The sequence below is a fragment of the Mustela putorius genome, unplaced genomic scaffold (assembly GCF_011764305.1).
Source record: "Mustela putorius furo isolate JIRA1106 unplaced genomic scaffold, ASM1176430v1.1 tig00003901_pilon_pilon_pilon, whole genome shotgun sequence".
NCBI classification, from domain to species: domain Eukaryota; kingdom Metazoa; phylum Chordata; class Mammalia; order Carnivora; family Mustelidae; genus Mustela; species Mustela putorius.
The window spans coordinates 16,731,875-16,759,775 of record NW_025422049.1 but is presented as its reverse complement, the minus strand read 5'-3'; the positions used below and the strand labels follow the sequence as shown (position 1 = coordinate 16,759,775).

Genomic DNA, 27,901 nt, shown 5'->3' with positions numbered 1-27,901 from the left:
CCAATTCCTCATCGCAGATTTCTCCCACTTCTTTGATCTGTTATGACCTCTACAGGCACTGTTTGGTGCAGCCACTAGGGCGCTAAATATAAGACAGAAAACACCAAATGCGCATTATGGGCATGCCTACTTATCTAAGTAGAAGGCCACAGTTCTGTCTGAAGCCATCCCACACAACCCATAGAGTATTTACTTGCTGGGAGCCCCCTCCTCCTCACTTCTTTCTCTTTGACAGAGACAGTAAGGGTAGGCTCTAGTGACATCCCATTCCAGAATGTGCTTTGTGGGGGTCCAGCTACCAAATTACCTTCCATTTAATCTGACAGGTATTTATTGAGCACCTACTGTGTGCCTATCGCTCAGCAAGTTCCTCCAGAGACTCCTGGGGTCTCCAAACAATACAACCTAATCCTGCCACAGCGGGAACTCAACATTATTGCACTGGCTTTGTTCTAAAGGCTAGGCTGTGCTGAGATTACTGCCTGCAGACTTCATTCAACTCTTTTGGCTTGGAAATGAGGCTGAATTTTCAACAAAAGTGGGGAGTTGAATCAGCCTGAGGCTTTAATTCAGTGCATACTCTCATTTGAATTTTGGAGTTACCTTGAGTGCATCAGAAGAGTATAATAATACATTGCTTACCTTCCGCAGAAGGTTCCTCTTGGGAGACTTAGAGTTTCCAAGATGTCATTAAAGCCATAATCTGTCACTTGTAGTACAAAACACCCATCTACCACACAGTTCCGAGATTTCAACCTCCCATGAGCACTCTCCGTGGTGTAAGTACTGCATGCCCTTCAGATACAAACAGGATTTATTTAGTAACTTCTTTAACTATTTCGTGCTTTTAAGGCCAATTTCTGAGCTTGTTAATGGCATGAGCTATTATGGGCCAGAATTCAACCCCTTTTTTTCTTATATGCAGGTAAAGCAAAACTGTGAGAAAAAGAAATATTTCTGGGCCCCTTCCAGCTCTAAGATTTTATGCTTTTGATGAAGAATCATATCTTGTATGTCTAGAGAATGGTATGCTATTGGGAGATTTATTAACATTTTAAACATAGGATGGATCCATACATATGTAATTTCCAAAAACTGGAAGATTCTGATTTTCTCCCCAAAAGATCTAGTTCAACTTTCATTCACTGTTGAAAGAAATGGAAATTGATACATTCTTTTTGGTGGGTAGTTTGGCAGTAGATAACAAAATTGAAAGCATTCATACCCTGTGACCTAAGGATTGTGCTTCTTCTCTAAAGAAATGCTTGTACATCTGCACAAGGAGACATACACAAGAATGCTCAAGGCAACTGTGCTTTACAATATTATATAATTAAAATACAATAAATATCTGTCAAGAAGGGACTGTCCAAATTGTATTGCATATGAACTATGCAATATTCTGCAGCAGTTAAAAATAATAAAATAGATCTGTATGTACTAACAGGGAGTCATGTCTAAGCCATAAAGTAAGTGAAAAATGAAAAGGTGCAAAACTACGTAACAGTATGTATTTTAAAAAACAAAATCTATAATGTATGCAAATATACATGAAATGAATTGCTAGGTTAATCACCAAATTGTCAGCAATGGTTAACTGTGGGGGAGGATGTGAAAGGGGGTTGAGTAAATACTAATATTTTTCCTGTATATATTAATATTATTTGATTTTTAAATTTAATTTAATACTTCTGTAATTAAAAATAGGTAATTGAAAGGAGGAAAGCTGGATACTGCTGATCTCTGCAGCTTGCTTTATATGACATTCAAATGTGATCTACAGGGACTCTTTTCTGATGGGTTTACTCATTCACATATAAATACAATTCATGTTCTAGTGCAATCATCTCAGAACTGTTTATGCTGAGCCCTTTTAAGTATCTGGCTCTATTTTGTGGCCTGACACCCCTTTGTATTTGTATGTTTTACATCTTGTGCCCTCAGAAAGTCTGAAGTTGCCAGTACTCCCAAGCCTAATCTGCAGAGGGTGAGGTTTCCCCTGGGGGTTGTCTAATGCTTGGGTTTCATTCATCATGGTCCTGAGAGAACTGTCATTTAGAGCCTTCTCCCTTAAGTCATGGGACCTTGTTGATAGGATGAGTGGAAAGAGTACTAGAATTGAAATCAGGAGATTTGGATTCTATTAACAGCTCTGCCACTTAATATTTGGCTAATAAATATTTATTGAGCACTTACTATGTATGGCAGACACTAAAAACAAAATGTACCTCATTTAGCTTCTCTGAGCCTCTGTAAAAGGAGGCTAATCGTACTTATTTTATGGAGAATTGGAATGAGATAATGTCTATAAAGCTACCTTGAAAAGGGTTAGGCCATAGAATAAAGGTTAAGACTGTGGTCAATATGCAAGAAGCTCAGCAAGTCATTGATTAACCATTTCAACTCATAAAGATGCACATGGACACAATTTGCATATTATTCCCAGGAGTTCATGGACTCCACCAAAGCCTATCCATAGACCCATCCATGAGCCCCTTTGACTCTCAGTAGTCCTTGCCTCAGAGAATGGAAGTTCTTCCTGATAGAGCCTATGGTCTTCTGGCTTTCTGGTCATGCTGAGTTCCATAGTTATACCTATGGTGTGCAAAGACCTATCGCTTAATTCTAGACTGAACCACCTTTTAGAAGGTGAAAACCAGAAGATGAGGCTAAGCAGCATCAAAAGATCTGGGAATTAATACTTTTCCACATCTAGAAAGCAGAGAAATGGAATGGAAGGAAAGGTTGCTTAAGGGGAAGAGTGCTCAATGGCAACAGAAAGTAAGGACAAATCTGGCCCTCAAAGTGGGAGAAAGGAGTGGGGCAAGTAAGTCCCTTCTCTATCAGTACCTTATAACAGATATGGACAAAGGGACTATGAGAAGGGCTAGGGGGCAGACCCTAGGAAAGAACTTGGAAGAATGAAATCATCACAATGATCCAAGGAAAATCAAATACCCCAAAACTTTTAAATTCTAATCTATAGGAAAAATCCAAGATTTCCTCAGTCTTTTCTTTTCTTTTTTTTTTTTAAAAGATTTTATTTATTTATTTGACAGAGAGAGAGAGAGAGAGAGAGAGATCAATCACAAGTAGGTAGAGGCAGGCAGAGAGAGAGGAGGAAGCAGGCTTCCCGCTGAGCAGAGAGCCCGATGCGGGGCTCAATCCCAGGACCCTGGGATCACGACCCGAGCCGAAGGCAGAGGCTTTAACCCACTGAGCCACCCAGGCGCCCCTCCTCAGTCTTTTTATTAACCTTGAAAAGATCTAGCAGAAGTGATGATTTAAATATCCAGTCAAGTTTCACATCCTAATTTGTCAATATGTCTTCTAGGTTCCTTCTGGAACAGAATTCTGTCACAATGGCAAATATCCCTGAATCATAGGAGAAGCCCAATAAAGGGTTAATATTTTCATGATGCAGGTCCTTCATCTAGAAACAGAGGGAGAGAGGAAAGTCACAACTGTCCTGTCACAATTGGGAACCAAAGTTTAGGGCACATACCCTTCTCTTCATCCTTCCTATGACTGCTTACTGTGAAAAGCGGAATTTCGGTCCCCATGATCTCCAATCTCTAATGTTAGTCCTGTGATTATTATGTTTTATGGCAAAAGGGAGATAAATCAGATAGGCTTAATCTGATTATATGAGCTTTTCAAATCAGAAGAGGAGGGAGGAGAAGAAGTCAGAGAGATTCAAAGTTTAAGGACTCAACACTCCATTGTTGACTTTGAAGCTGGAGGAAGGAGGCTAGAAGCCAGCAAGAAAATGAGGTCTTCAGTCCTACGGCTCTACAAAACTAAATTCTGCTGATAGCCTGACTGACCCTAGAAGTGACTTCCCCCCCAGAGACTCCAAATAAGAGCCCAGAGTGACTTTATCCTTATATGACACTAAGTGGAACACCCAGCTGATCCCACTTAGACTTCTGATCTGCAGAACAGTGAGATAATAAATGGGTGTTGTGTTAAGCCTATGTTTGTGCTATTTTGGTATGGTGATAAAAGTTCTACTCACCAATTCTACTGTGTCTGTTGGGGGAAAGGGTTCCCCACACAAACAAGCAATTCTTCTACACCAGCTGCATGTCCTATAATTCAACTCAATTCTAACACTATCTACCTGGAGACAGCATCAGATTCCATAGGTTAAGGGTTCAGTCCTACAAGACTGCTCCCCCATACACACTTCAGACACAAGTCAGAAGTCCAAGTGCCCTGGGCTTTTACAAACCAGCTATAGACTGAAGGTTCTAATGACCCTCACCTTGGGTTTGATTAATTTGCTAAAGTGGCTCACAAAATTCATAGAAACATTAACTTATAGATTACCAGTTTATTATAAAAGGATATAATTAAGGAATAGTTAGATGGAAGAGATGCGTAGGACAAGATACGGGGGAAAGGTGTGGAGCTTCCATGACCTCTCTAAACGTGTGCCACTCTCCCCAAATCTCTACATGTTCACCAACCTAGAAGCTCTCCAAACTCTCTCCTTTGAAGTTTTTATGAAGGCCTCATTACATAGAGGTGATTGATTAAATCATTGGTCATCCTCAGAGTCAACCTTCAGTCCCTCTCCCCTCCCCAGTAGTCAGGGGTGTGGGACTGAAAGCACCAAACCTTCTAATCACGAGGTGGGTTTTCAGGCAACTAACTAGCTCCCATCCTTAGGTGTGGTCCAAGTCTCATTAACATAACAAAAGACAGTTTAACCACTCTCCCCACTTAGGAAATTCCAAGGGTTTTAGGAGCTCTGTGCTATAAATACTGATGAAGAATATATATATTTTTCATCAGTATGTGATTTATAGTAATATATATATTACTATATCATTGCTATATCAGCCATTGCTACCTATTTTTGGCAATAAGATTTTCTACCTCCATGGACTCTATTTAATATATATATTACTATAAATCACAGTATCATAGGCAGTAATAGAAAATTAATGCAATGGTCAAAAGGGGAGATTTTAGAGAGAGATCTCTGTTGGCATATTAAGTGAATGCTAAGGTTGTGACCTTAATCCTGATTCTTTGGGGCCTCTGAAATGCAGCTCGGTGAGCCAAGAGAACTAAAGAAGTTTAATACAATGAAAGGTAGAATAGATTGTCTATTTGTGAATATTTATCTATTAAACTAAATAGCTTACATAAACATCAGGCCAAAATCTTCAAAATTTGTTTCAGAAGAAACATCTACAGTTTTGACTCCATTTTCCCTTGCATCATTAATTTTTTCACTAACACAAGAAGCATTTAGTATGTACCCACAATGTCCACGGAACTGGACTGCATGCTAGAGATACAGAGGTAAACAAAATGAAATGTAGTACAAAATTACAGCTGTCAGCTTATTTTTCTATCACTCCCCCTTTGAATATGAACTTTTAGGACAGTAATCACTGAAAATGTTATAAATACCAGAGAAGTAAGATAAGGATGAAAAGAGAAGAGTGTCTGATGAATTTGACCAGTAATAAATTATTATAGAAACTTAACCTATAAATATGTTTACACTGACATATATATATATACACAAATTTTATATATATATTTTTTTTCATGTGGGAAATAAGGGAAAGGGTTAAATCACATATTATTCTATTCTGAGCATTGAGAGCATAAGAGAGCATTAACTGAGATGGAGTACACTGGCTTAGAATATGAACTTACTTCTCCAACAGGGGGATCCAAGCTGAGGTTTAAATTATCCCTGGTGTGAATGGCAGCTATTGACCGTTAAAGCTGCCCTTTAAGCATAAAAGCCTGACACCCATTACAAGTCACTTAGTCCACTGCAGCTTAAACCAGTTAAGGAGGACATGTAAATTCAGCCCACACATAACAAAGTGGGCACTTACTATGAAGGTTTTATTGTGCCATCTCTTAGGAAACAAGCACCAAAAACTATTGGGATCTTAACTTCTTTTGGAAGACAGAATACAAAGTTATGTCTGTTAACTGCTCAACACAAATCTATTTCCCTTCTTATTGGGAAAACAACTAGTCCACATTTTACAGCTTCCCTTCAACCTAAGTATAACTATAGGACTGACTTTTAAGCAGTGAAATGTAAGAGGAAGTAATACATGTTCTTTCTAGGTTAAGGCTTTTAAGAAGTAAATATATGCCTTCCGTGTTATTTTTCACTTGATTAGAGGAATGCAGATGATGACAGGGTCCTAGGAGAGGGTAGAGCCATAAAATGGTTATATCCTGGGTCCCTGAATCCCTATATTGGAAAGAAGTCACCTGCTAACAAAGAACACCTACCTTGTACTGTTATTTGGATGAAAATTAAACTTCTGCTGTGTTTGAAACATTAAATATTTGAGACATAAATATTTATTACAGAATCTAGCTTTACACTAGTGGCCCTAGCATGTAAAACGTTCAGGCCCAGGTTTTCCCTAGATCTTTAGAGTCATATGTCCTCAGCTACAATCAATAGAGAAGACCCCATACCAGGTAGATACCTACATTCAGTCATGTGCTACTGATATTTTGGACAATGCCAGGAAGCAGAGAATGTTTGGAATATACCCTTTTTAGTAAGACAGTCATCTGAACATTTACTGGGTAGGCATGTACTTCACCCCTTCAATAAAATAGTCATCAATTGTTCAAGAGTTAAATTGTCCTGTCTCCCAAGATGTTTGTTAGTACTATTTCTGACATGAAACCTTTAAGCATACAATCACCAGAAGAACATGCTCCTGAATCATGCATTAGCTTAAGTGATCTTAAAGAGGTCTTCAACTGCTTGACAATGTTTCTGGGACATTGTAACATCAGAATAATTCCTATTTGCACTGCAGCTGCAGTACCATCCTAGTGGCAGGTATGGACCCTTATCAAAATTTAATTCTCCATACCAGTACCTGCCATTGCTATATCAGCCATTGCTACCTATTTTTGGCAATAAGATTTTCTACCTCCATGGACTAACTGACTGCTATGTCTTTTCTTCTATTTCATTTTGTTTTGTTTTGTTGTAGAGAGCTATTGTTCAAGACCTCCTACCCTTGTATCAATCTATTCACTCTTTTTTAAAATTTAATTTTTTTTCAGTGTTCCAAAACTCACTGTTTATGCACCACACCCAGCAATCTATTCACTCTTTACCACCCAGAGGTCAATAGTCATATAGAGCATATTAACCAGGTACTAGTGGAAGATTTCTGATGTTATGTTTCCTGCCAGTAATACTTCATTAATTTAACAAACATGTATTGAATATCTTACTATATGTTAGGTCCTGAGGTAAGGGTTGGCAAGACAAATGGTGAACAAAATAGTATATGGTCCTTAATTTCTTAATTTAAATAATTACATGAAGAAATGTAAACCTGTGGGGTGCCTTGGTGGCTCAGCAGTTTAAGCATCTGCCTTTGGCTCAGGTCATGATCCCAGGGTCCTGAAATTCAGTCCCATATCAGGCTCTTTGCTCTGTGGAGAACCTGCTTCTCCTCTCCCTCTACCTGCTGCTCCCCCTGTTTGTGCTCGCTCTCTCTCTGTGTGTGTGTCAAATAAATAAAATCTTAAAAAAAAAAAAAAGAAATGTAAACTTGAAACTCTGACAAGCCCTGTAAAGGAGAGGCACATAATGTAAGTATGTATAATTGGGGCTTTGACCAATCAGAAAAGTTGAGGAAGGTTTCTGTGAAGTGAGAATTGAGCTGGGAGTTAAAAGATAAGGGAGTTAAAAGATAAGGCAAAGAAGGGAGAGAAAAGTATTCCAGAGACTGGAAGAGCATGTGGAAAGGCTCTGTGCTGGGAGTATATCACAGTCCAAAGACAGAAAAAAAAATCCAGTACTTCTGATGCAGAGAGGGTAAGGGAAATATTGTGGTATGAGGTAAGGCTGAAGAGGCAGGGCAGAGCCAGACCATAAAGGCTCTAATAGACCATTTTAAGCAGCTTTTTCTTGATATTAATGGCAATTAGAGGCAATTTTATACTATGGAGGATATAGTAAGTCATGGCAGACTACCATTCCTGATACCACAATATTAAAAACCCAGATAAATTGCAAAAATATATTTTAAAAGACAACAAGGATATGTATAAGCAAAAACAAAAAAAAAACAAAAACAAACAAACAACAACAACAACAAAAACCCTGAAATTAAGAGGGGCAGGAGGCCTTCTGAGATAAGCAGATTATTGCCAGCCATTTTCTTCCCTTAGGACATTTGCTAATCCTTGGCACAAGCTGAAGATCAAGTTTGGCCTAGCAGAAGAGCTTTGCTGGGAAAAAGAGAAAATCAGCACAATTTTAGCAATTGTGGAGTACTGGCATGACAATTAATAAACTTCAGGAGACCTAAATGTGAGCTGGATCCCCCAGCCCAGTATAGAGTCTGAATTTGGAAACTAAGGAAGACTAAGAAGCTTCTATAAAGTGAGCTGAAATCTCCTTTGGTCTCCCAATATTCAGAACACAAAGTCTTACAAGAATAAAGCCTGCCGCAAACACATGGCTGGACTTTTCCTCAAAATATTTGCCAAATTTGGAAGCATCATGGAGTAAGGGTAGAGGCCAAAGAATAAGGATCAAAGGCTCTGAAGCAGAGTCTGGACATACCAATCTTTAAAAGTGGAGAATACAGAACCTTGCAGGCTTTCAGAGGGATATGCTTGGGAAACATAACAAAACTAGAGGTGCACTGAGTCTAATTAAAACTACAACATAGCTTCAGTTCAGCTCAGTTTCTGATTAGATGAATGTGTTTACTTCTTTACCTTACCCACCTAACAGATGAAAAGAGAAAACCCTCATTGGTAGAACATAATGCCTGGAGTCTCTATAGTGTCTTTATATGAATTGTCTACCATATATTTTTAAAAAAATTACTAGGTGTTTGAAGAGGCAGAAACAAAGGAGACAGAAGACAATGGAATATGCTTTTAAATAATCCAAAGACCAAAACCTCCATAAAATATAGGCCAATATTTTTTGAACCATGAAGGCAGTGGAGAGTGACCAAACCCACAAATGGAGATAAAGGTAAACCTGAAAACACACTAAAATGGGTAAAATTTGTGTTTGGGGGGGTTGTTGTTGTTTTTTATGAAACTGTATTCCCGAAACTGCCCATGACTTGAAGGCAGAAAGTGCATCCTGGCAGGTTTGAGATGTCAGAAGGCAAAGGCTGAAACCAAAATAATAGTTGGAAAGTTAGGGAAGAATTCCTGGAAAGTAATAAGCTATAGAGCAAGTTCAATCCCAAAATATACATATAAAATTTGCTCAAACCTACATTTATCATGGTGAGCATCTCATAAAATATGTAATTGTGAATTCCTAGGTTGTACACCTGAAATTAATATAATATTGTAGGTCAACTATACTTAAAATAATTTTTTTAAAAAATCTGCCCATATTGGGGAAATTCTCCCCAATAATTCTCTCCAGTATACCTTCTGCTCCCCTCTCTCTTTCTTCTTCTTCTGGAATCCCAATTATTCTAATGTTGTTTCGTCTTATGGTGTCACTTATCTCTCGAATTCTCCCCTCGTACTATCATATGATCTCCCTGATATGAGGAAGTGGTGATGCAACATGGGGGCTTAAGTGGGTAGGAGAAGAATAAATGAAACAAGATGGGATTGGGAGGGAGACAAACCATAAGTGACTCTTAATCTCACAAAACAAACTGAGGGTTGCTGGGGGGAGGGGGTTTGGGAGAAGGGGGTGGGATTATGGACATTGGGGAGTGTATGTGCTTTGGTGAGTGCTGTGAAGTGTGTAAACCTGGTGATTCACAGACCTGTACCCCTGGGGATAAAAATATATGTTTATAAAAAATAAAAAATTAAAAAAAAATCTGCCCAAATGCTTGGCTGAATGTTAATCTTTGCATGCATGGGGAAGATCCCAGGAACCTCATGGAAAGGCAACAACTAAACCTGAAAGCATGGACCAGAGATTTTAGTTACTATATACCACATGGGAGAAGTTAAAAGTTGAGTCTAGCCAAGATAACTGCCTGCAAAAACAAACAAACAAAAATCATTCTTCAGAGCAATCTAATGGAATCCAGAATTTCTAAAATACATCATTCATAACATTCAGCGATTTTTAACCAAAAAGCCTTAGATATGCAAAGAAACAGGGAAATGTGACCTATACTCAAAAAAATAAAAGCAGTCTGTAGAAATCAACCTTGAGATGATATAGATGCTGTAACCAACAGAAAAGAACTTTAAAGGAAATTCCAAATATATTTGAAGATGTAAAAGAATGTATACAAAATGAATATACAGATAGGAAATATCAGCAAAGAAACAGAAGCTATAAATATGAATCAAATTGAAATTCTATAGCTAGAAAATATAAAATTCACTAGGTTGGCTTAGGAAATGACAGAAAAATCAATGAACTTGAGGAAAGAGCAATAAAAAATACACTAAGCTGAACAACACAGAGAAAAAAGATTGGGGATAAAATTAATAGTCTCATGATTTAAAATTTTTTCACAGAAAATCATAAATAAGGACATGTATGAAAAACCCTTCAGGTAACATCAAACTCAATAGTAAAACATTAAATCATTTAATGATTTTAGTAAATCATTAAATCATTTTCATTTCAAATCATATTGAGCCAAGAGCAAGGCAAGGATGTCTTTCTTCACCAGCTACTCAATATAGTGTGGGAGCATCACAACATTGATGAGAAAAATTTAAGAAAACTTAAATAAATGAAGATCTATACCACATTAATGGACTGGAAGATTCAATATTGTTAAGATGTCCATTGTCACTAAGTTGGTTTATAAATTCATACAATTTGTATCAAAAGTTCCCAAAGCCTTGCTTAAGTAAAAAAAGCTGATTCTAGAACTTACTGAAATTTAAAATGAATGTTTTTATCCAAAACAATCTTGAAAAAGAACAAATTAGATGTGTTTACACCACTTGACTTTAAGATTTACGCTAGAGCTATGATAATTAAGCAGTGTGATATCAGCAGTACAGTACATTAATGAGTTAGTGAAACTGAGAAGAGTCAAAAAAATATACCTACACACATATAGTCAGTGAATTCTTACCAAATTGAAAAGCTAACTCAATGGAAAAAGGAGAACTTTTTTTAAGTAGTTACTGTAGGAGCACTGGATATCTCTATGGAAAAACAATGAACCTTGATCACTCTCTCAGTCCATACACAAATACTAATTCAAGATGAGTCATCATCCTAAATCTAGAATCTTGGAATAAGCAAGGATAATTAAAATAAAATAAAATAATCAAGAGATACCACTAAGAAAATAAGCCACTGACTGAGGAAAAATATTATAAAACATGGATCTGACCAAAGGTTTATATCCAGGATACATGAAGAATGTCTACAATTCAAAAATTAAAAGACAAAAAAACTCCACAATTTTTTATTAAATGGCAAAAATTTGAATAGACAATTCACAAAAGAAGATACACAGATAAATTATGGACATATGAAAAGGTGCTCAACAACTTTAGCCATCAAGAAAATGTTAATTAAAACCACAATAAAATACCATTTTATACACACCTCAAAGGCAAATATCAAAAAGATATATGTTGCTGAGAAATTAGAACAAATGGAACATCCATATATTTCGTAAAATGTTATAACCAATTAGAAGAGCTGGTTAGATGTTTAATATAAAGTTACACTTGCATCTGCTCTATGACTCACTTAGTCTATCCTTTTTTTTTAAGATTTTATTTTCTTAACTGAACTCTACACCCAATGTGGGGTTTCAGCTCACAATCCTGAAATCAAGAGTTGCATGCTCTACCAACTAAGCCAGCCAGTCACCTTTCAGTTAGTCCGCTCTTTGAATATTTACCCAAGAGAAATGAACATATATGTTCACAAGAATACGTAAAAAATGTATAGTTGCCTATTAAAAGATACTCAACATCTCTAATTATCAGAGAAATGCAAATCAAAACCAGAGTGAAACATCATGCCACACCCACTAGGGTGGCAACTATCAATAATTTTAAAAAGAACCTGAAAATAATAAGTGCTAGCAAAGATATGAAGAAATTAAAAGCCTGTGTACTGTTGATAAGATTGTAATTAAATGATACAACCACTGTTGAAAATTGTGTGAAGATTCCTCAAAAAATTAAAAAAGGAGCTACCATATGATATAGTAATCCCACTTCTGGGTATATACCTGGTGAATTGAAAACAGAGTCTCAGAGAGATATTTGCAAACTCATATTCATAGGAGCACTATTCACAATAGCCAAGAAGGAGAAGCAATCAAATCAAGAATGAGTGAATAGCATACAACAGAATATTAATCAGCCCTAAGAAGGTGGGAAATCCAGTGACACATTACCACAAAGATGAACCTTGAAGACATTATGTTACATGAAATAAGCCAGTCACAAAAACACCAATGCTGTATGATTCCAGTTATATACGGTGTCTAGAGTAGTCACATTCATAGAAACAGAAAGTAGAATGATGTTAGCAGAAATTGGGAGGGGAAAAAGAGAGTTGTTGCTTAATGGACACAGAGTTTCAGATTTCCAAGATAAAAAAAAAGTTCTGGAGGTCTGCTTACAACAATGTGATTATACTTAACAGGACTGAACTGTATATTTAAAAAGAGTTAAGGGGGGCATTTGGGATGAGCACTGAGTGTTGCATGTAAGTGATGAATCACTAAATTCTACTCCTGAAATTAAAGTCAATTCTTTGTTTTAAAAAAAATGTTAAAATGCTAATTTTGTGGTTTTTCACAGTTAAAAAGATTATAGGTGCCTTATTCATTACACCAGAACATTAGAAACTTGCCAAATGTTCATCAGCAGGAGAATGATAAACTTTGATATATTTATAAAATGAACTACTACTCAGCTATTTTTAAAAATGAACTACTGTTACATTCAAAAACATGAATTAATCTTAAAAAGTACTATGCTGAGAGAGGAAAGTCGGGCACATAGGAGTACATATTGCATTATTTTATTTATATGAAATCTAAGAACAGAAAAAAAATACTAATTTACGGTGATAGAAATCAGCACAGTAGTTGCCTCTGGACTACGGGCTTTGACAGAGAAGGATAATGGAAATTTCTAGGATGATGGACACATTCTGTATTTGTTTTGGGGAGTGGCTACAGAGATGCATGCAATTGTCAAAATTCATTAAATAGAACATCTAATTAAACCTGAATAAAAAATCTATTTTAAAAACACAATGATATCTATGTGAAATAAGCCAGTCACAAAAAAAGATAAAGGTTGTATGATTCTACTCATATGAGACAGCCTAAGCAGTCAAATTCACAGAACCAGAAAACAGATGGCAGTTACAAGGAGTTAGAGTGGAGTGGGTAAGAGGAGTTGTTTAATGGATACAGAATTTCAATTTTGCAATACTAAAGAGTTGTGACAATTTTTTGCAAAACAATGTAAATATACTTAGCACTACTGAATTGTATACTTAGAAATGGTAAATTTTGTTAGGTTTTTATCACAATTAAAAATAAAAATGTAAGGGGTGCCTGGGTGGCTCAGTTGGTTAAGTAAGCGTCCAAGTCTTGATTTCGGCTCAGGTCATGATCTCAGGGACCAGAGATCTAGCCCTGTGTTGGGCTCTGCACTGAGCATGTGGCCCTGTTGGGATTCTCTCTCTCCCTCTTCCTCTGCCCCTCTACCCCTACTCCTGCTGGTGCGCGCTCTCTCTCCCTCTCTAAAAATAAAAAAATTTAAAAATTAACAAAAGAAAAAGAAAAATTTTTAAAAACCAATGAGGGCTATCTGGCTGGCTGAGTTGGTAAAGCATGCAACTCTTGATCTTAGGGTCATGAGTTCAAGCCCCATCTTGAGCAAAGAGATTACTTAATAAAAAATTTTTTCTTTAAAAACCAGTGAGGGGCGCCTGGGTGGCTCAGTGGGTTAAGCCGCTGCCTTCGGCTCAGGTCATGATCTCAGGGTCCTGGGATCGAGTCCCGCGTCAGGCTCTCTGTTCAGCAGGGAGCCCGCTTCCTTCTCTCTCTGCCTGCCTCTCTGCCTACTTGTGATCTCTCTCTCTCTGTCAAATAAATAAATAAATAAAATCTTTAAAACAAACAAACAAAAAAAAAACCAGTGAGATATCCGTATAAACCCACTAGAATGGCTAAAACTATAAATACTGAGAGTATCAAATATTGCTGATGATGTAGAGCAAAGGAAACTCTCATAAGTTGCATGCAGGAAATTAAAATGGGAAAAGGTTTGATAGCATCCTATAAACCTAAATGTACACTAACTTTAACATGGAAATTCCACTCCTGTGTGTTTAACCAAGAGAAATTAAAATATGTGTCCATAAAAAGACCTGTTAAAAGAAAGAGAGACATGTAAAAAGCATATTCTTAGCAGCTTTATTCACAATAGATAAAATTGGAATCAGCCCAAATGCCTGTCAACAGGAAAATACATAATTAAATTCTGCTGTATTCATACAATTGAATATTACTCATCAATGAAAAGAACAAGCTATTTATACACACACAATAACATGGATTAATATCATTTGGGATGCTGTATGATACCACTTCTATGAGGTTATAGAAGAAGCAAAATTAATGTATATTAGGAAAAACCCTGGAACAGTGGTTCCCTCTTTGTGAGGGGGGAGGGACACAAATTTACTGATGAACAGAAAGGAACTTTCTGGAGAGAAAGAAATGTTTCATAATAGGGATCAGCATTCTTTTTCTATAAAGGTACATATAATAAATATTTTATTTTTTGGAGATCATATACTATTTCTGTTGCATAAGCTTTATTCTCCCCACCCCCCCCTTTTTTACAGTCATTTAAAAATGAAAAAAACAATTTTAGCTCCCAGGCTGTGAAAAACAGGCCAGGGGCACCTGGGTGGCTCAGTGGGTTGGGCTTCTGCCTTTGCTCAGGTCATGATCCCGGGCTCCTGGGATGGAGGCTCACATCGGGCTCTCTGCTCAGTGGGGAGTCTGCTTCCCCCTCTCTCTCTGCCTGCCTCTCTGCCTACTTGTGATCTCTGTCTGTCAAATAAATAAATAAATCTTAAAAAAAAAAAAACAGGCCATGGACAGATTTGGCGTATGGGTCATAGTTTGCTGATCCCTATTCCATATCATGATAACCATCTAGACCATGTGGGCATATCCTTTTATCAAAATCATAGATCTATAATATAGGCATTTCGATGTATATAATAGTACTTCAAAATGCAAAATAAGAACAATAGCAATAATAACCAAGTTAGAGATGAAATAATAATGGTAGAATGTTGGTAATTTTTTAAGCTGGATGATGGGCATATGGAGTTTGGTTATATTATTCTGCTTCTTTCATATATGTTTGCTATTTTCCATAAAAAAAGGTTTTAAAAAGAAAAGAAATATTTCCAGGATATAGCTGAAGTAGTATTTAGAAGGAATTTTCTATCTTTAAGTGACTATATTAAAACATAAGAAAGGTTTCCAGTTTTAGGAATTAGAAAGAGCAACAAATTAAATACATAGAAAGTAGGGGTGCCTGGGTGGCTCAGTAAGTTAAGTGTCTGCCTTCAGCTCAGATCATGATCCTGGGGTCCTGGGATGGAGCCCCATATGTGAGGCACCCTGCTCAGTCGTAATCTGCCTCCCCCTCTCCTTCTGCCCCTCCCACCTGCTCATGATTTGCTTGCTCTCTGTCTCTCTCAAATGAATAAATAAAAAAATCTTTTAAAAAACCACAGAAAGTAGAATGAAGGAAATAGCAATGAAATAGAAAGTACACATACACTAGAGAAAAATCAGCAAAGCCAAAAATTGATCTTTAGGAAAGATTTTAAAAATCAATAGTCCTCTAGAAAAACTGATCAAGAGGGAGAAAACACAAATTATCAATATCAAGAATGAAAAGGGGCATCACAATAGATCCCAAGGCTACTTAGAAGATTGCATGAGCATATTAGGTACATCTTTGTGCCAGTCAGTTTCACAGCATATATGAAATGGACAATTTTCTTTTAAGCCATAACTTTACCAGAAGTGGTACAAAAGGAAATAAAAGGTTTGAATAGCCCACTATCTCTTCCAGAAATTGAACCTGTAATTTGAAATCATCATACAAAGAAAAGAGTAATAGGCATCTATTTAAAGAGATTGAAATAGAAAACTGACAAGATCAGATTCTATTTTGAAAAGACCACTTTGCAAAATGGAGAAAAGATTTGATAGTGATAAAAGTAGATGTGGAGAGAGTAGTTAAAAGACAATTACCAGTGGTTGCCAGGGATTAGGGAGAGGGAGGTATGAATAAGTGGAGCACAGAGGATTTTTAGGGCATTAAAACTATTCTGCATGTTACTATTATGTAAATGTATAATGATACATGTCATTATACATTTGTCAAAGCCCACAGAAAATACAACACCAAGAATGAGCCCTAATGTAAACTATGGACTTCGGGTGATAATGATGTATCAAGGTGTCCATCAGTTATGATGAATGTACCACTCTGGTTCAGGATGTTAATAGTGGGGGAGGCCATGTGTGTAGTTTGGGCAGTGGGCATATGGGAACTCTGTACTTCCCATTCAATTTTGTTGTGAGCTTAAAATGGATTTTTAGAAAATTACTCATCTTTATTTAAAAAAAAAAAAAAAAGATAATTGCATTAGCTCTAGTGGAAGTTGATGGTGGTTTGGAGCAGGATGGTAATAGTTAAAATAAAGGAAAAGAACATTGGAGGTTGAAGGAGCATGGAAAAATCTCTGAAGTATGAATTGTAGAAAGCAAACTAACAAAGTATAATGGACTTAAAAGACAGTGGTAAAGAACATTTTAAGAAGAAAAACATGAATTTATAGTGAAAACAATATACCTTATTGCATGACTTTCTGCCACAATATTTAGCTATTCGAGTGCAGGCACAGTGAAAGTCAAGAGTTAAGATTGTCCAAGATCTGAATTTTGCAGATATGTTTGACCAGAAAGTGAGAAATAAGAACGTGTTCAAATGATGGCTTATGAAATCTAAAATTAACACAAAAGAAGACAAAAGAAGAGTTTGTGGGTTGGAAGAAAGCAGAGGTCAGTAGGCAGGAAGGCCTGATGTAAAATACAGGCACATATGAAACAAAAGGAGGTTACAGTCAGAGTATGATGTCTGAATCTATGATTTTGGAGGCAAAGCATTTTCAGTAGCAATTAGAGATGATGACAGAGCCCAGGGTATAATAACAGCAGTGGGTGGCCAAAGTGGAATGGAAAAAAAAATGACTAGAGATTACATGGCAAAAAACAAAGTAACCGAGGTATTAGGTGGCACAGGAAATATGCCAGACAGTTGCAGACGGTGGTGAAGAGCACGAGCCTGGGAGATACAGCCTGATTTTCCTACATACAATTTTGCAGAAATTAAGGCCCTAAAGGGATGTTGAAAGTTATCAGTCCTTTGGCCTTCTGACTCCAAATGTTTGCCTTTCAACAACATCCATCTCACTGTGCAGGGCTCCTTTCTATAGCTGGCTCACCAAGATCTGCTTTCCAGTCTGGCTCCTAGTATCCAGTCTCAACATATTAACATCATGAAGGCACATAAATTGGCAGTGTTGGACACACAGTGATGGCCCAGTGAGTTCTATCTCCTGCTTTATAAAAGTACTAGAAAGGAATTGGGGCCTTTCACATGATAAATTCTGGAAAACTCTGGCCTTGTCCCTAGAGCTCAGTTGCTATCTGCACCTGACATGGCCACATGAGTCAGTAAGGGGACATGTAAAAAGATGTTATGACAATAATGAGAGCCAGTTTTCTCACTATTTAAAAATGGAGTCACAGTATGGAAAGGGGAAAGGACAAAATTAACTGTGGGATTCAGTTATAATTAGAAGCATTACTGTAAATTCATGGTTTTAGATAGATGATAGATAGATTTGAATAAAATTTAAATCGGTACATGCACATTGATATAAATAAATAAATAGTATAAAAGGTAAGGCTCTTTCTAACAACACCAACTGATAAACACAGAAAGAATACTGGAGTTAGAAAATCAATGGGTACCTCTCAAACCAATATAAGACATTATGTGTTACTTAATTGAATTAAAATTTTTAAAATGTTTAAAAAAGAGAGAAAGAAAATCAATGGGTCCTAAAACTAGTGAGCAAATGTTTGATGAAAAACAAGATATTTACACAAGTTTAAAGTATCAGTTTCTAGATTATGTGCTAATTACAATGGGGAAAAGACAGTAACCATACTGGAGAGATTTAGTAGATTTTGAAACCACCTAAACCAAGTAATCAAAATTAACATCACAATGTGACAATTGTTATTGTATGCTTCCTGATAAAAAGTACTGAAAAGCATAACATCACTTTTGTAGTATTTTGGTTGAAGATACATAAACTAAATCTAACCACGAGGAACATGGGATAAACCCAAATTGAGAGACTATCTACCAAATCACTGATCTTAATTCTTCCAAAAATATCCAGGTGAAGAAAAAACAAAGAAAGGCAGAGAAACTGTTCCAAATGAAAGGCACTAAGGAGACAATTAACTATAATACATGATCCTGGATTGGAAACTGGCCTGGGGAAAATTAGCTATCATTTATTTTGACCATTGATAAAATTAAAATATGGACAATAGTTATATATTATTATATTAGTGTTCAATTTTCCAATTTTGATAGTTACACACAAGAATGCCTTTTAAAGGAAATACACACTGATGGATGTCTATACCTTACTTTGAAATGGTCCAGAAAAAATAATATACATAAGCTTACAGAGAATGAAAAGTGGGCAAAATGTGAACAATTGCTTAATCTGGGTAGGGTATACAGGAATTCCTTGAATTATTCTTGCAGCACTTCTATAAGTTTGAGAACATATCAAAATCAAAAATTACCCAAAAGTCATGGACACATTCTATCTTGGGTCAATACCTATCTTATTTCCCCTAAGTTGGACCCTGTTGGGCACCCAACTTTGAAGTTAGCTCTCTGTTTAGCATCCTGGATCATCAAACCAGTGTGGGATTGCCCATTCTAGCTCTGACGTTGATCGCCCTTCTGATTTCATCTCTCATTGTTTTAGTGTCAGCGCCAAGCATCAAAACCATACCTAAGAGAAATATCAAATCACAGCATCTCATCTGATCCCTGGAATACACCCTGTCCATGGTAAGCCACATATCTCCCATTTCCTCCTCTCCTTTGTTTTCTCACTTGTACAGTGCTTGGGATGTAGCAGGTGTCTGATTCATACCTGTTGGATTGATTTGAACTTGCCTGCTTCATAGATGTGAAGAAATCCATTATCACTTTCTAAAACTCCCACTCTTCTGAGTCTGAAGGAACCAGAGACAGTCTCTGTGAATCTTTTTATAGACTCAAAGCTCAAGAAGGAGCCAAGATTTTAAACAGTTTGGGTGGAATCCTCCCTTAAACAAACCACCCAAGGACTCTTTAAACAAAATCGGTGGGACTTGGGAAATCACCACTTTTCTTATGCAAGTCATAATTACAAGATAACTTTTCTAGGCCTGGCAACTGGAGATTCTGAATGACTATGGGATATGTACTTAATAATAATCATAATAGCAACCATTTTACAAAGAAGTTGTATGTCAGGAAATGCGCAAGATGCTATACATGTATTATCTCTTGTAATCCTCATGCCAAACCTGGAAGTAGACATTAATATACTTCCTTTACAAATAAGGAAAGTAAGACTCAGGGGTTTAGGTGACTTGCCTAAGTTAAAATAGCTCTTAAGTAAGTAGAGCTAGGAAGGGAGTCCTTCATGTCTCTTTGACTTCAGAGTCTATACTTCTGCCATAGCATCACATGGTCATATCAAGACAGTCGCAGTGTTCCCCACACTTACTTGTTAAGGGTCTTCCTAACAGCTGGTGTTAGTTACTTCGGAAAAAGGATTGGTTTTAGTGGGAATGTACATAAACAAGGATTTCTCATACCATTTCAAACATATCACTTGCACTGGATTTGATGGACTTAAGGTCTCCAAAACCTCCAAAGGGGAACTTTTTCAGCCACACCCAATCACCCTAGAAAGAAAAGGCAGAGAAGAGTGATGAGACTTAGTTGCCAACAGCTCTAGAGCAATGTCCCTTCCATATGAAGGGCTTATAATCAGACCATCAACTCAAACAGGCTTTGTTCTTCCTCCATCACACTCCACCACATGGACACACTGTGTCTGAGCTAAAAATGAGGTCACTCAGGGACAGCAGGGTGGCTCAGTTGGCTGAACATCAGACTCCTAATTTCGCCTCAGGTTATGAACTCAGGGTGATGAGCCCAGCGTCAGACTCCATGCTCCTCGGGGAGTCTGCTTGAGTCTCCCTCTGGCCCTCCCCCACAATCACTCTCTCTCTCTGTTCTAGTAAATAGATAGTTGATAGATAGATAGATGATAGATAAATCAAATCTTTACAAAGGAGGTCATGCAGAGAAATGAAAGGTAAAAATTCCAGTTAACTCAAGACAGGCAAACCACAGCAGGTAGGCAGACTTCAGAAAAGGAAAGTTATCACTCTCTGCAATGACTCCTTTCACTAACTGTAGAAAGTGCTAGGTCATTTCACTTATTCATACCTAAGTGGTGTAGTACTGGGTTCGCCACAATTAATGATGATGGTTGGTGGTTGCAATTCTTACTGCCTTCAGGCATCCATGGTGGGAGATGTAATGCAGCAAACATTTTTCTGCATTTACCTTGCTCCATTTCTCTCCTGTGGGACAGGCCATTTTGGGGGCCTCTTGTGCTTCAATCATAAACCAGTTGGTTTTAGTGTAGATTAAACATTTCTTATTTGGATGCACAAATGTACTACTTTAGTAATATGAGTAAGCTAGACCCTTTCAGAAGTCTACTTCTGACTTTTTAAGTACAAAGCCGCTATTTCTAAGGCTGCTGTCAAGTCAAAAACAATTATTTTATTGTCTTTACTTTAACATCACCTGATTGATAATTTTCTTCTCTGTTCATAGCCTCAAGGACTAATCAGTCATCAAGCCCTATTTCGTTTCTGTCCAACCCAAATTTTTTTTAGAAAAGCAATACAAATACAGATTCCTTTTCTCCCTGATAATAATAATAATGCCTTGCATTTGCACAGCGCTCTTTACCCTTCAAAGTGCTTTCACATCTATTACCAAGAGCCTGGAGATTCCATTTCAGGCTGCATCAAATTGTCGGCAAGGAGAGATAATAAAACAGAGAGCTCTGTGCAGTCAAATTCCAGGAATAGAGTGTAAGCATTCTCTTATTAAGGAATATATCCAGCTGTGGCACTGCATCTGGAGACCTGCCAGAGGCAAAGGCTAATAATGGGAGCTGCGGGCATCTGAGTTCCACGCCCACACTCTGGGTTAGAGGGCATCTTCGAGCTGAGGAGCTTGAAACCCTTTAACTAGGGAATGGCTCTTGGAGGTCTTTGGCAGCTGAACAGAACTGTGCCAGCCAGGCTCAGTGCCCACAGAGTCCAGCAAGGTTAGTCCAGGATCCGCACCTGCCTGCAGCAAAATGGCCAAGCATGAAAGGCAGCCTTCCTGGTCTCTTGCTGGGAAATTCTCTGAGCCTGGTCCCAGGCCAGCTGCATCACGGTCACCTGGGAACTGGTTAGAAAAGCTGAGTCTCAGGCTCCAGCCCACATTTAACTTCCTTAATCATAGGAGTCAGGAGGGCCAGGTCAGAGCTCGAGCTCAAAGGCTTAGCCTTCAGGGGACTTTGCCCTCTACAGGTCTCAAAGCCAAGGTTTCAGCCGAAAGACAAAAATTCTAACTGGGAATTCACAAAACCAGCAACATGCGGGATATAGTGGAGGGCAATAAAGCCTTTCCAGCACCTTTGCAACCATTTTCCATGGCCCCTGGTCACTACTAGCTGTTAAGGCACCTTTGTGCTAATTAGAAAGGGTGTTTTCCCACAAGGAACAATGAATAAACAAATCAACATGTGAGAATATAATTTTACAGCTGGTGGCAGTTGGGCGATGTTGGGCGGCAGCCCTGGTTGAAAACATACATGCATGTGCCATGCCTTCATTTACTCTTACATCCTCCAGATACCACGGAACACATTCCACTGGCAGCATGGCTGGTCTGCATACCACCAACCCCTGCCTGCCAGGTGGAGCCTCTTTGTCAGGTTTGGAGTCAGGCTGTAGAAGTGGAGGAGAGAAGCTGAAATTGGACCTCCAAGATTATTAGGCAGAAGAAAGGAGTAACCTCAAAAAACTCCTGGAAAATAGTCAAGGTAGCATATAATCAGGTGCACATATGTTTTATTTTACCAGTGGCTATGTATGTGCATAGTGGAATGTACACATATAAATGTAGCTATGAGAACTAAACCCCACTGCCCTGTTTCTGAGCTAGGCTGGAGTTCAGAACCTCTCTGCCCAACCCTGCACCCCTCTAAGTTAGTACATGTCTGTAATGTGAATAGTACCCTCTTAAATACGGGTGCCCTTGTGCAGTGCACAACCTGACATCAGGACTTGCAACCCTAACTCTGCCTCTGACCAGTACCTGATACTGTCTTCCTGGAGTCAGCTTTATTATAGAGAGGGGATAGCCTCTCTCTGGCTTATTACCTTTTAGAGATCATTAAGCCAAGCCTTTTTCTCCCCCCAGCCAGATCATCAAATTTGAGAGCTGGAAAGGGTCTTGGGTATCCCTGTTCTAATCCCTTCGTATTTTGGTAAAGAAAGTGAAGTCTAAAGAGATGAAGTGACTTGCCCAACGTCAGAAGGCTAGGTAGTAACAGAACCAAGGTCTCTTCCCCTTTCCACTTTCTACTTTATTGCTCTTTTCTCTCATGGCTTTCTTTGGTTTGGAGATTTGTGTGTATTTATTTCAAGATTGAAATAGTTCCCACAAACTTTATAAGCAGATTTTTACTGAGTCTGTGTGTGTTCTACTTCATGAATAATGAGGAAAAGGAAGGAAACAGGCAGGTTTTATCTTCACCACACATGCATTATTTGTTTTGTTTTTTCTTTTAAGAGAGAGAATGATAAAATACTTCATTCATCATTCAGTTTTTAATTAAGAGGAAGAAACATCCAACTCTAGCCACTAAAGTTTTTAGAAGTAATTTAAAGTCCATCAGTTTTGCACTAAGGCCATGGAGCATTAACTAAGAGTCAAGAGAACTAGGTCCTGGATCTGGCTGTGCCTCAAATTCAGGAGTGGCCTCAGAGCAACCACTTAGTAGGTCTGAGGCCCAGTTTTCTAATGGACAGAGCTAGACAATTCTGTGATGAGAGAAGTGGTTGGTGGAAAGGAGATGTTGGGGGTGCATGGAGACAGAGCTCTAGGAGATATAGAAGAAGGTGAGAAAATAGAAGAAAAAAGGCTCTGGGAAAGGAAGATGATGGGGAGGCTGTTCAGGGAAAGGGGTGAGAGAAAGGAGACAAAGAAGGAAACATAGAGAGAGTTTGAGAGGCAGAAGGAGTCAGAGATTAATAAGAGGGAGGGTAAGTTCAGTGGGTTCTTGCTGAGCCTATCAGGGTTGCATTCATGCCAACCTCACCCTCTCCCCTAGACTGTGGCTATCAGAGCAGACAGTGCTATGTTCCCACCATATCTGGGGAGTTTTCTCTTCCCAGCGGTCTGCTCACCTGGCTTTCCTATCCTCTCTCAAAGAGGATCTATGAAAGAAGGGTGGATTTTCTGGTGCGGTTGCTAAGGTAGGGACGCATCTCTGTGTGCAATCAAAGTGGGAATCACTGATAGAAGTTCCTGTCCTTTGGGGAAGCCTGTCCTTTGCTATTAGTCATCTGCTCCTCCAGGCCCATTGGCTGGAACTTGCAGATCTTCCAGTGACAATTCTTATGAAAAACTGATTTATTTCACACAGAATCAAGATAACGGATCTTCTTTAAAACATTCCCAACAGAGGACAGTTTCAGAAAGCAAATTGAACCTCTTTGTTTGATCTGTTGATTCAATTAACTTACACTTCTTCCTACAGTTCTCTTCAGCCCTAGCCAGGCAGTTTTCCTCTTCTGTGGTCTTCCTTCACACCCTGCCATCAGCCCAATCTCGACTTCATAGTGTGGTATTATTCTCACTAACACCCTTCTTTTGTGCAGATAAAGGCTCCCTTTGGCCTCCACTGTTGAGAAATCCTCATGCTCTGACTGAACCATAGTCATTATGGGAACTAATTCAACTCTCTGCCTCCTTCCAAGAGGTGGAAATATCTGACAGATTCTTATAGGCCAGTTATGTACAGATGTTTATTTTTTCCCTTTCTCAATTCTACACTATAACCTTCTGTCTCCACCAAACAAAACATACCACACCTCGATACATAAATTCTTCCATAGCGTCAGAGAGTCATATAGCATATCTGAGCCAGAAGAAGCCTTCAAGATCTCTTAATCCATCTATCCCCAGCCCTGGCTACACACATAGGGAATCTTGAAAAAAATTCCAATGCCTGAGCCCACCCCATACCAACCAATCATAGTTACTAGTGGCAGAAGCTATGCACAGATATGTTTTTCAGGTTTCCATGGAGATTCCAACGAGTATCCATGATTAAAAATTTGGTTCAACCCCTCATTTTACAGATAAAAACCCAAGAGACCACCCTAGATTACTGAAATTTATTTCAGAATCTTAGCAGTGTCCTTATACTCATAAAGCCATCAGTCCACTGCATTTGACATTTAAAAGTTATGTGATTATCTTGGTTTTGGTCTTTGAGAGAGTAGAGCTGTCAATTCCCCAAAACCGCAAGTTTACACTTGAAGCAAATCTCCTCTTTGAGTCAATGAGCTTCAAGGCAAGATCCGGAGGTTTCCTGCTACAAATTTAAGTCAGAGCCCTCAGGTACACTGAGCAAATATATATCATACCAATCTTGGCGTTTTAAGCATCTGGCAATTATTTGGCCAATGGAGGAAAACACTCACTCGGAACATTCAATACGTTCGACAGTCAAAAAACTCATTTTGTCCAGTTTTGGACTTTCTTTGTAGTTACTATTGAAGATGAAAGTGTTTGCTGCTTTTGGGAGTATCTTCAAACAAAACAAGGAAAGCACACTGGGAAGACATCACTTAGGAGGGACTAGTTTCCCTCTTACCCCCTGCTTAACTCTTTCCTGCTGAGAAGAAACAGTTCATCTCTCCAGCTGTTGCAAGATTTGTTCTGGTTGCCAAATTCCAGTATCTAAGAACAAGGGGCCAGGAGCGGCCTCTTAAACTTGAAAGACAGAAACTTAAGTGAAATTTAAAAAAAATTTCCATTTTACACAGCAGGTCACCTGTTACTCCAATAGAGAGCACAGGCTGAGGAAAAAAAAGAAATAATTTTTAAAAGATTTCAGTAATATCAGAGGATAACAGGTATAGGAAGAACAACTAGAATTTGAAGAGAAGGGTTTGCCCAAAACTTTACACAAACATATTTCTAGACATTCCATCACAAACAGGTGTCTCAGGAAGTCAGGAAGTCATTTCTTTTATTATTATACTCTATTTCTAGAATAAATGACATGATAAACTGCATGGATCTCCCGACTTTTTTTTAGGATTTTAATTTTTTTTTAATTATTTATGACAGAGAGAGATAGTGAGAGAGGTAACACAAGCAAGGGGGAGCTGGAGAGGAAGAAGCAGGCTCCCCACTGAGCAGGGAGCCTGATATGGGGTTCTATCCCAGGATCCTGGGATCACGACCCAAGCCAAAGGCAGATGCTTAACTGACTGAGCCACCCAAGCACCCCCTGACTATTTTTTCACATGCACAATAAATAGATGGATTTGAAAGATTAATGAAATCATAAATAAGTAGACCAGTTGCTGAGGAAAATCATTGTTCAAAAGATTAGCGAAACAAGTCCCTGAGTGGATAGCGAACAAAAAACTGGAAAGATTTTCCAAAAGCCTCAATATTTTTACCCAAAGACTAAGTCCTAAATCGCTGTCTCATTTTAAAAACCAAGAAGGCAGCAGATAAGATAGCTGTTGGATAGCCTACCTCATAAATGGATATGTTGGAGTTTTCATAGGTAGCTGGAGTTAGACTCCCTGAGGAAAAGGGGAACCTTGGAAACCTTCCACTTTGGACTTCTGAGGTGATCTGGAAGCTTACACTGGTAAAACTTCTTCTCTGTGAAAGGATTAGGAAAACAAGGTTATAAATAAAACTCCCATGATTTACAGTCAATGTGATACAACACATCAATAAAAGAAAGAACAAGAACCATATGATACTCTCAATAGATGCTGAAAAAGCATTTGACAAAGTACAGCATCCCTTCCTGATCAAAACTCTTCAAAGTGTAGGGATAGAGGGCACATACCTCAATATCATCAAAGCCATCTATGAAAAACCCACCGCAAATATCATTCTCAATGGAGAAACACTGAAAGCTTTTCCGCTAAGGTCAGGAACACGGCAGGGATGTCCATTATCATCACTGCTTTTCAACATAGTACTAGAAGTCCTGGCCTCAGCAATCAGACAACAAAAGGAAATTAAAGACATCCAAATCGGCAAAGAAGAAGTCAAATTATCACTCTTCGCAGATGATATGATACTATATGTGGAAAACCCAAAAGACTCCACTCCAAAACTGCTAGAACTTGTACAGGAATTCAATAAAGTGTCAGGATATAAAATCAATGCACAGAAATCAGTTGCATTTCTCTACACCAACAACAAGACAGAAGAAAGAGAAATTAAGGAGTCAATCCCATTTACAATTGCACCCCAAACCATAAGATACCTAGGAATAAACCTAACCAAAGAGGCTAAGAATCTATACTCAGAAAACTATAAAGTACTCATGAAAGAAATTGAGGAAGACACAAAGAAATGGAAAAATGTTCCATGCTCCTGGATGAAAGAATAAATATTGTGAAAATGTCTATGCTACCTAAAGCAATCTACACATTTAATGCAATTCCTATCAAAGTACCATCCATCGTTTTCAAAGAAATGGAACAAATAATTCTAAAATTTATATGGAACCAGAAAAGACCTCGAATAGCCAAAGGGATATTGAAAAAGAAAGCCAAAGTTGGTGGCATCACAATTCTGGACTTCAAGCTCTATTACAAAGCTGTCATCATCAAGACAGTATGGTACTGGCACAAAAACAGACACATAGATCAATGGAACAGAATAGAGAGCCCAGAAATAGACGCTCAACTCTATGGTCAACTAATCTTCGACAAAGCAGGAAAGAATGTCCAATGGAAAAAAGACAGCCTCTTCAATAAATGGTGTTGGGACAATTGGGCAGCCACATGCAGAAAAATGAAATTGGACCATTTCCTTACACCACACACAAAAATAGACTCAAAATGGATGAAGGACCTCAATGTGCGAAAGGAATCCATCAAAATCCTTGAGGAGAAAACAGGCAGCAACCTCTTCGACCTCAGCCGCAGCAACATCTTCCTAGGAACATCGCCAAAGGCAAGGGAAGCAAGGGCAAAAATGAACTATTGGGATTTCATCAAGATCAAAAGCTTTTGCACTGCAAAGGAAACAGTTAACAAAATCAAAAGACAACTGACAGAATGGGAGAAGATATTTGCAAACAACATATCAGATAAAGGACTAGTGTCCAAAATCTATAAAGAACTTAGCAAACTCAACACCCAAAGAACAAATAATCCAATCAAGAAATGGGCAGAGGACATGAACAGACATTTCTGCAAAGAAGACATCCAGATGGCCAAGAGACACATGAAAAAGTGCTCCATATCACTCGGCATCAGGGAAATACAAATCAAATCCACAATGAGATATCACCTCACACCAGTCAGAATGGCTAAAATCAACAAGTCAGGAAATGACAGATGCTGGCGAGGATGCGGAGAAAGGGGAACCCTCCTACACTGTTGGTGGGAAT

At 38.2% G+C, this 27,901-nt stretch overlaps 1 protein-coding gene across 1 annotated transcript in view; it reads right to left on the bottom strand.

Moving 5' to 3' along the window:
* GUCY2F (guanylate cyclase 2F, retinal) overlaps positions 1-27,901 on the bottom strand; it is a 96,825-nt gene that overhangs the window by 28,542 nt on the left and 40,382 nt on the right. Inside the window, 6 exon segments of the mRNA XM_045068288.1 lie at positions 643-671; positions 673-774; positions 776-795; positions 3,257-3,433; positions 19,974-20,063; positions 26,017-26,148. Of these exon segments, the coding sequence (XP_044924223.1) occupies positions 643-671; positions 673-774; positions 776-795; positions 3,257-3,433; positions 19,974-20,063; positions 26,017-26,148 (550 nt within the window).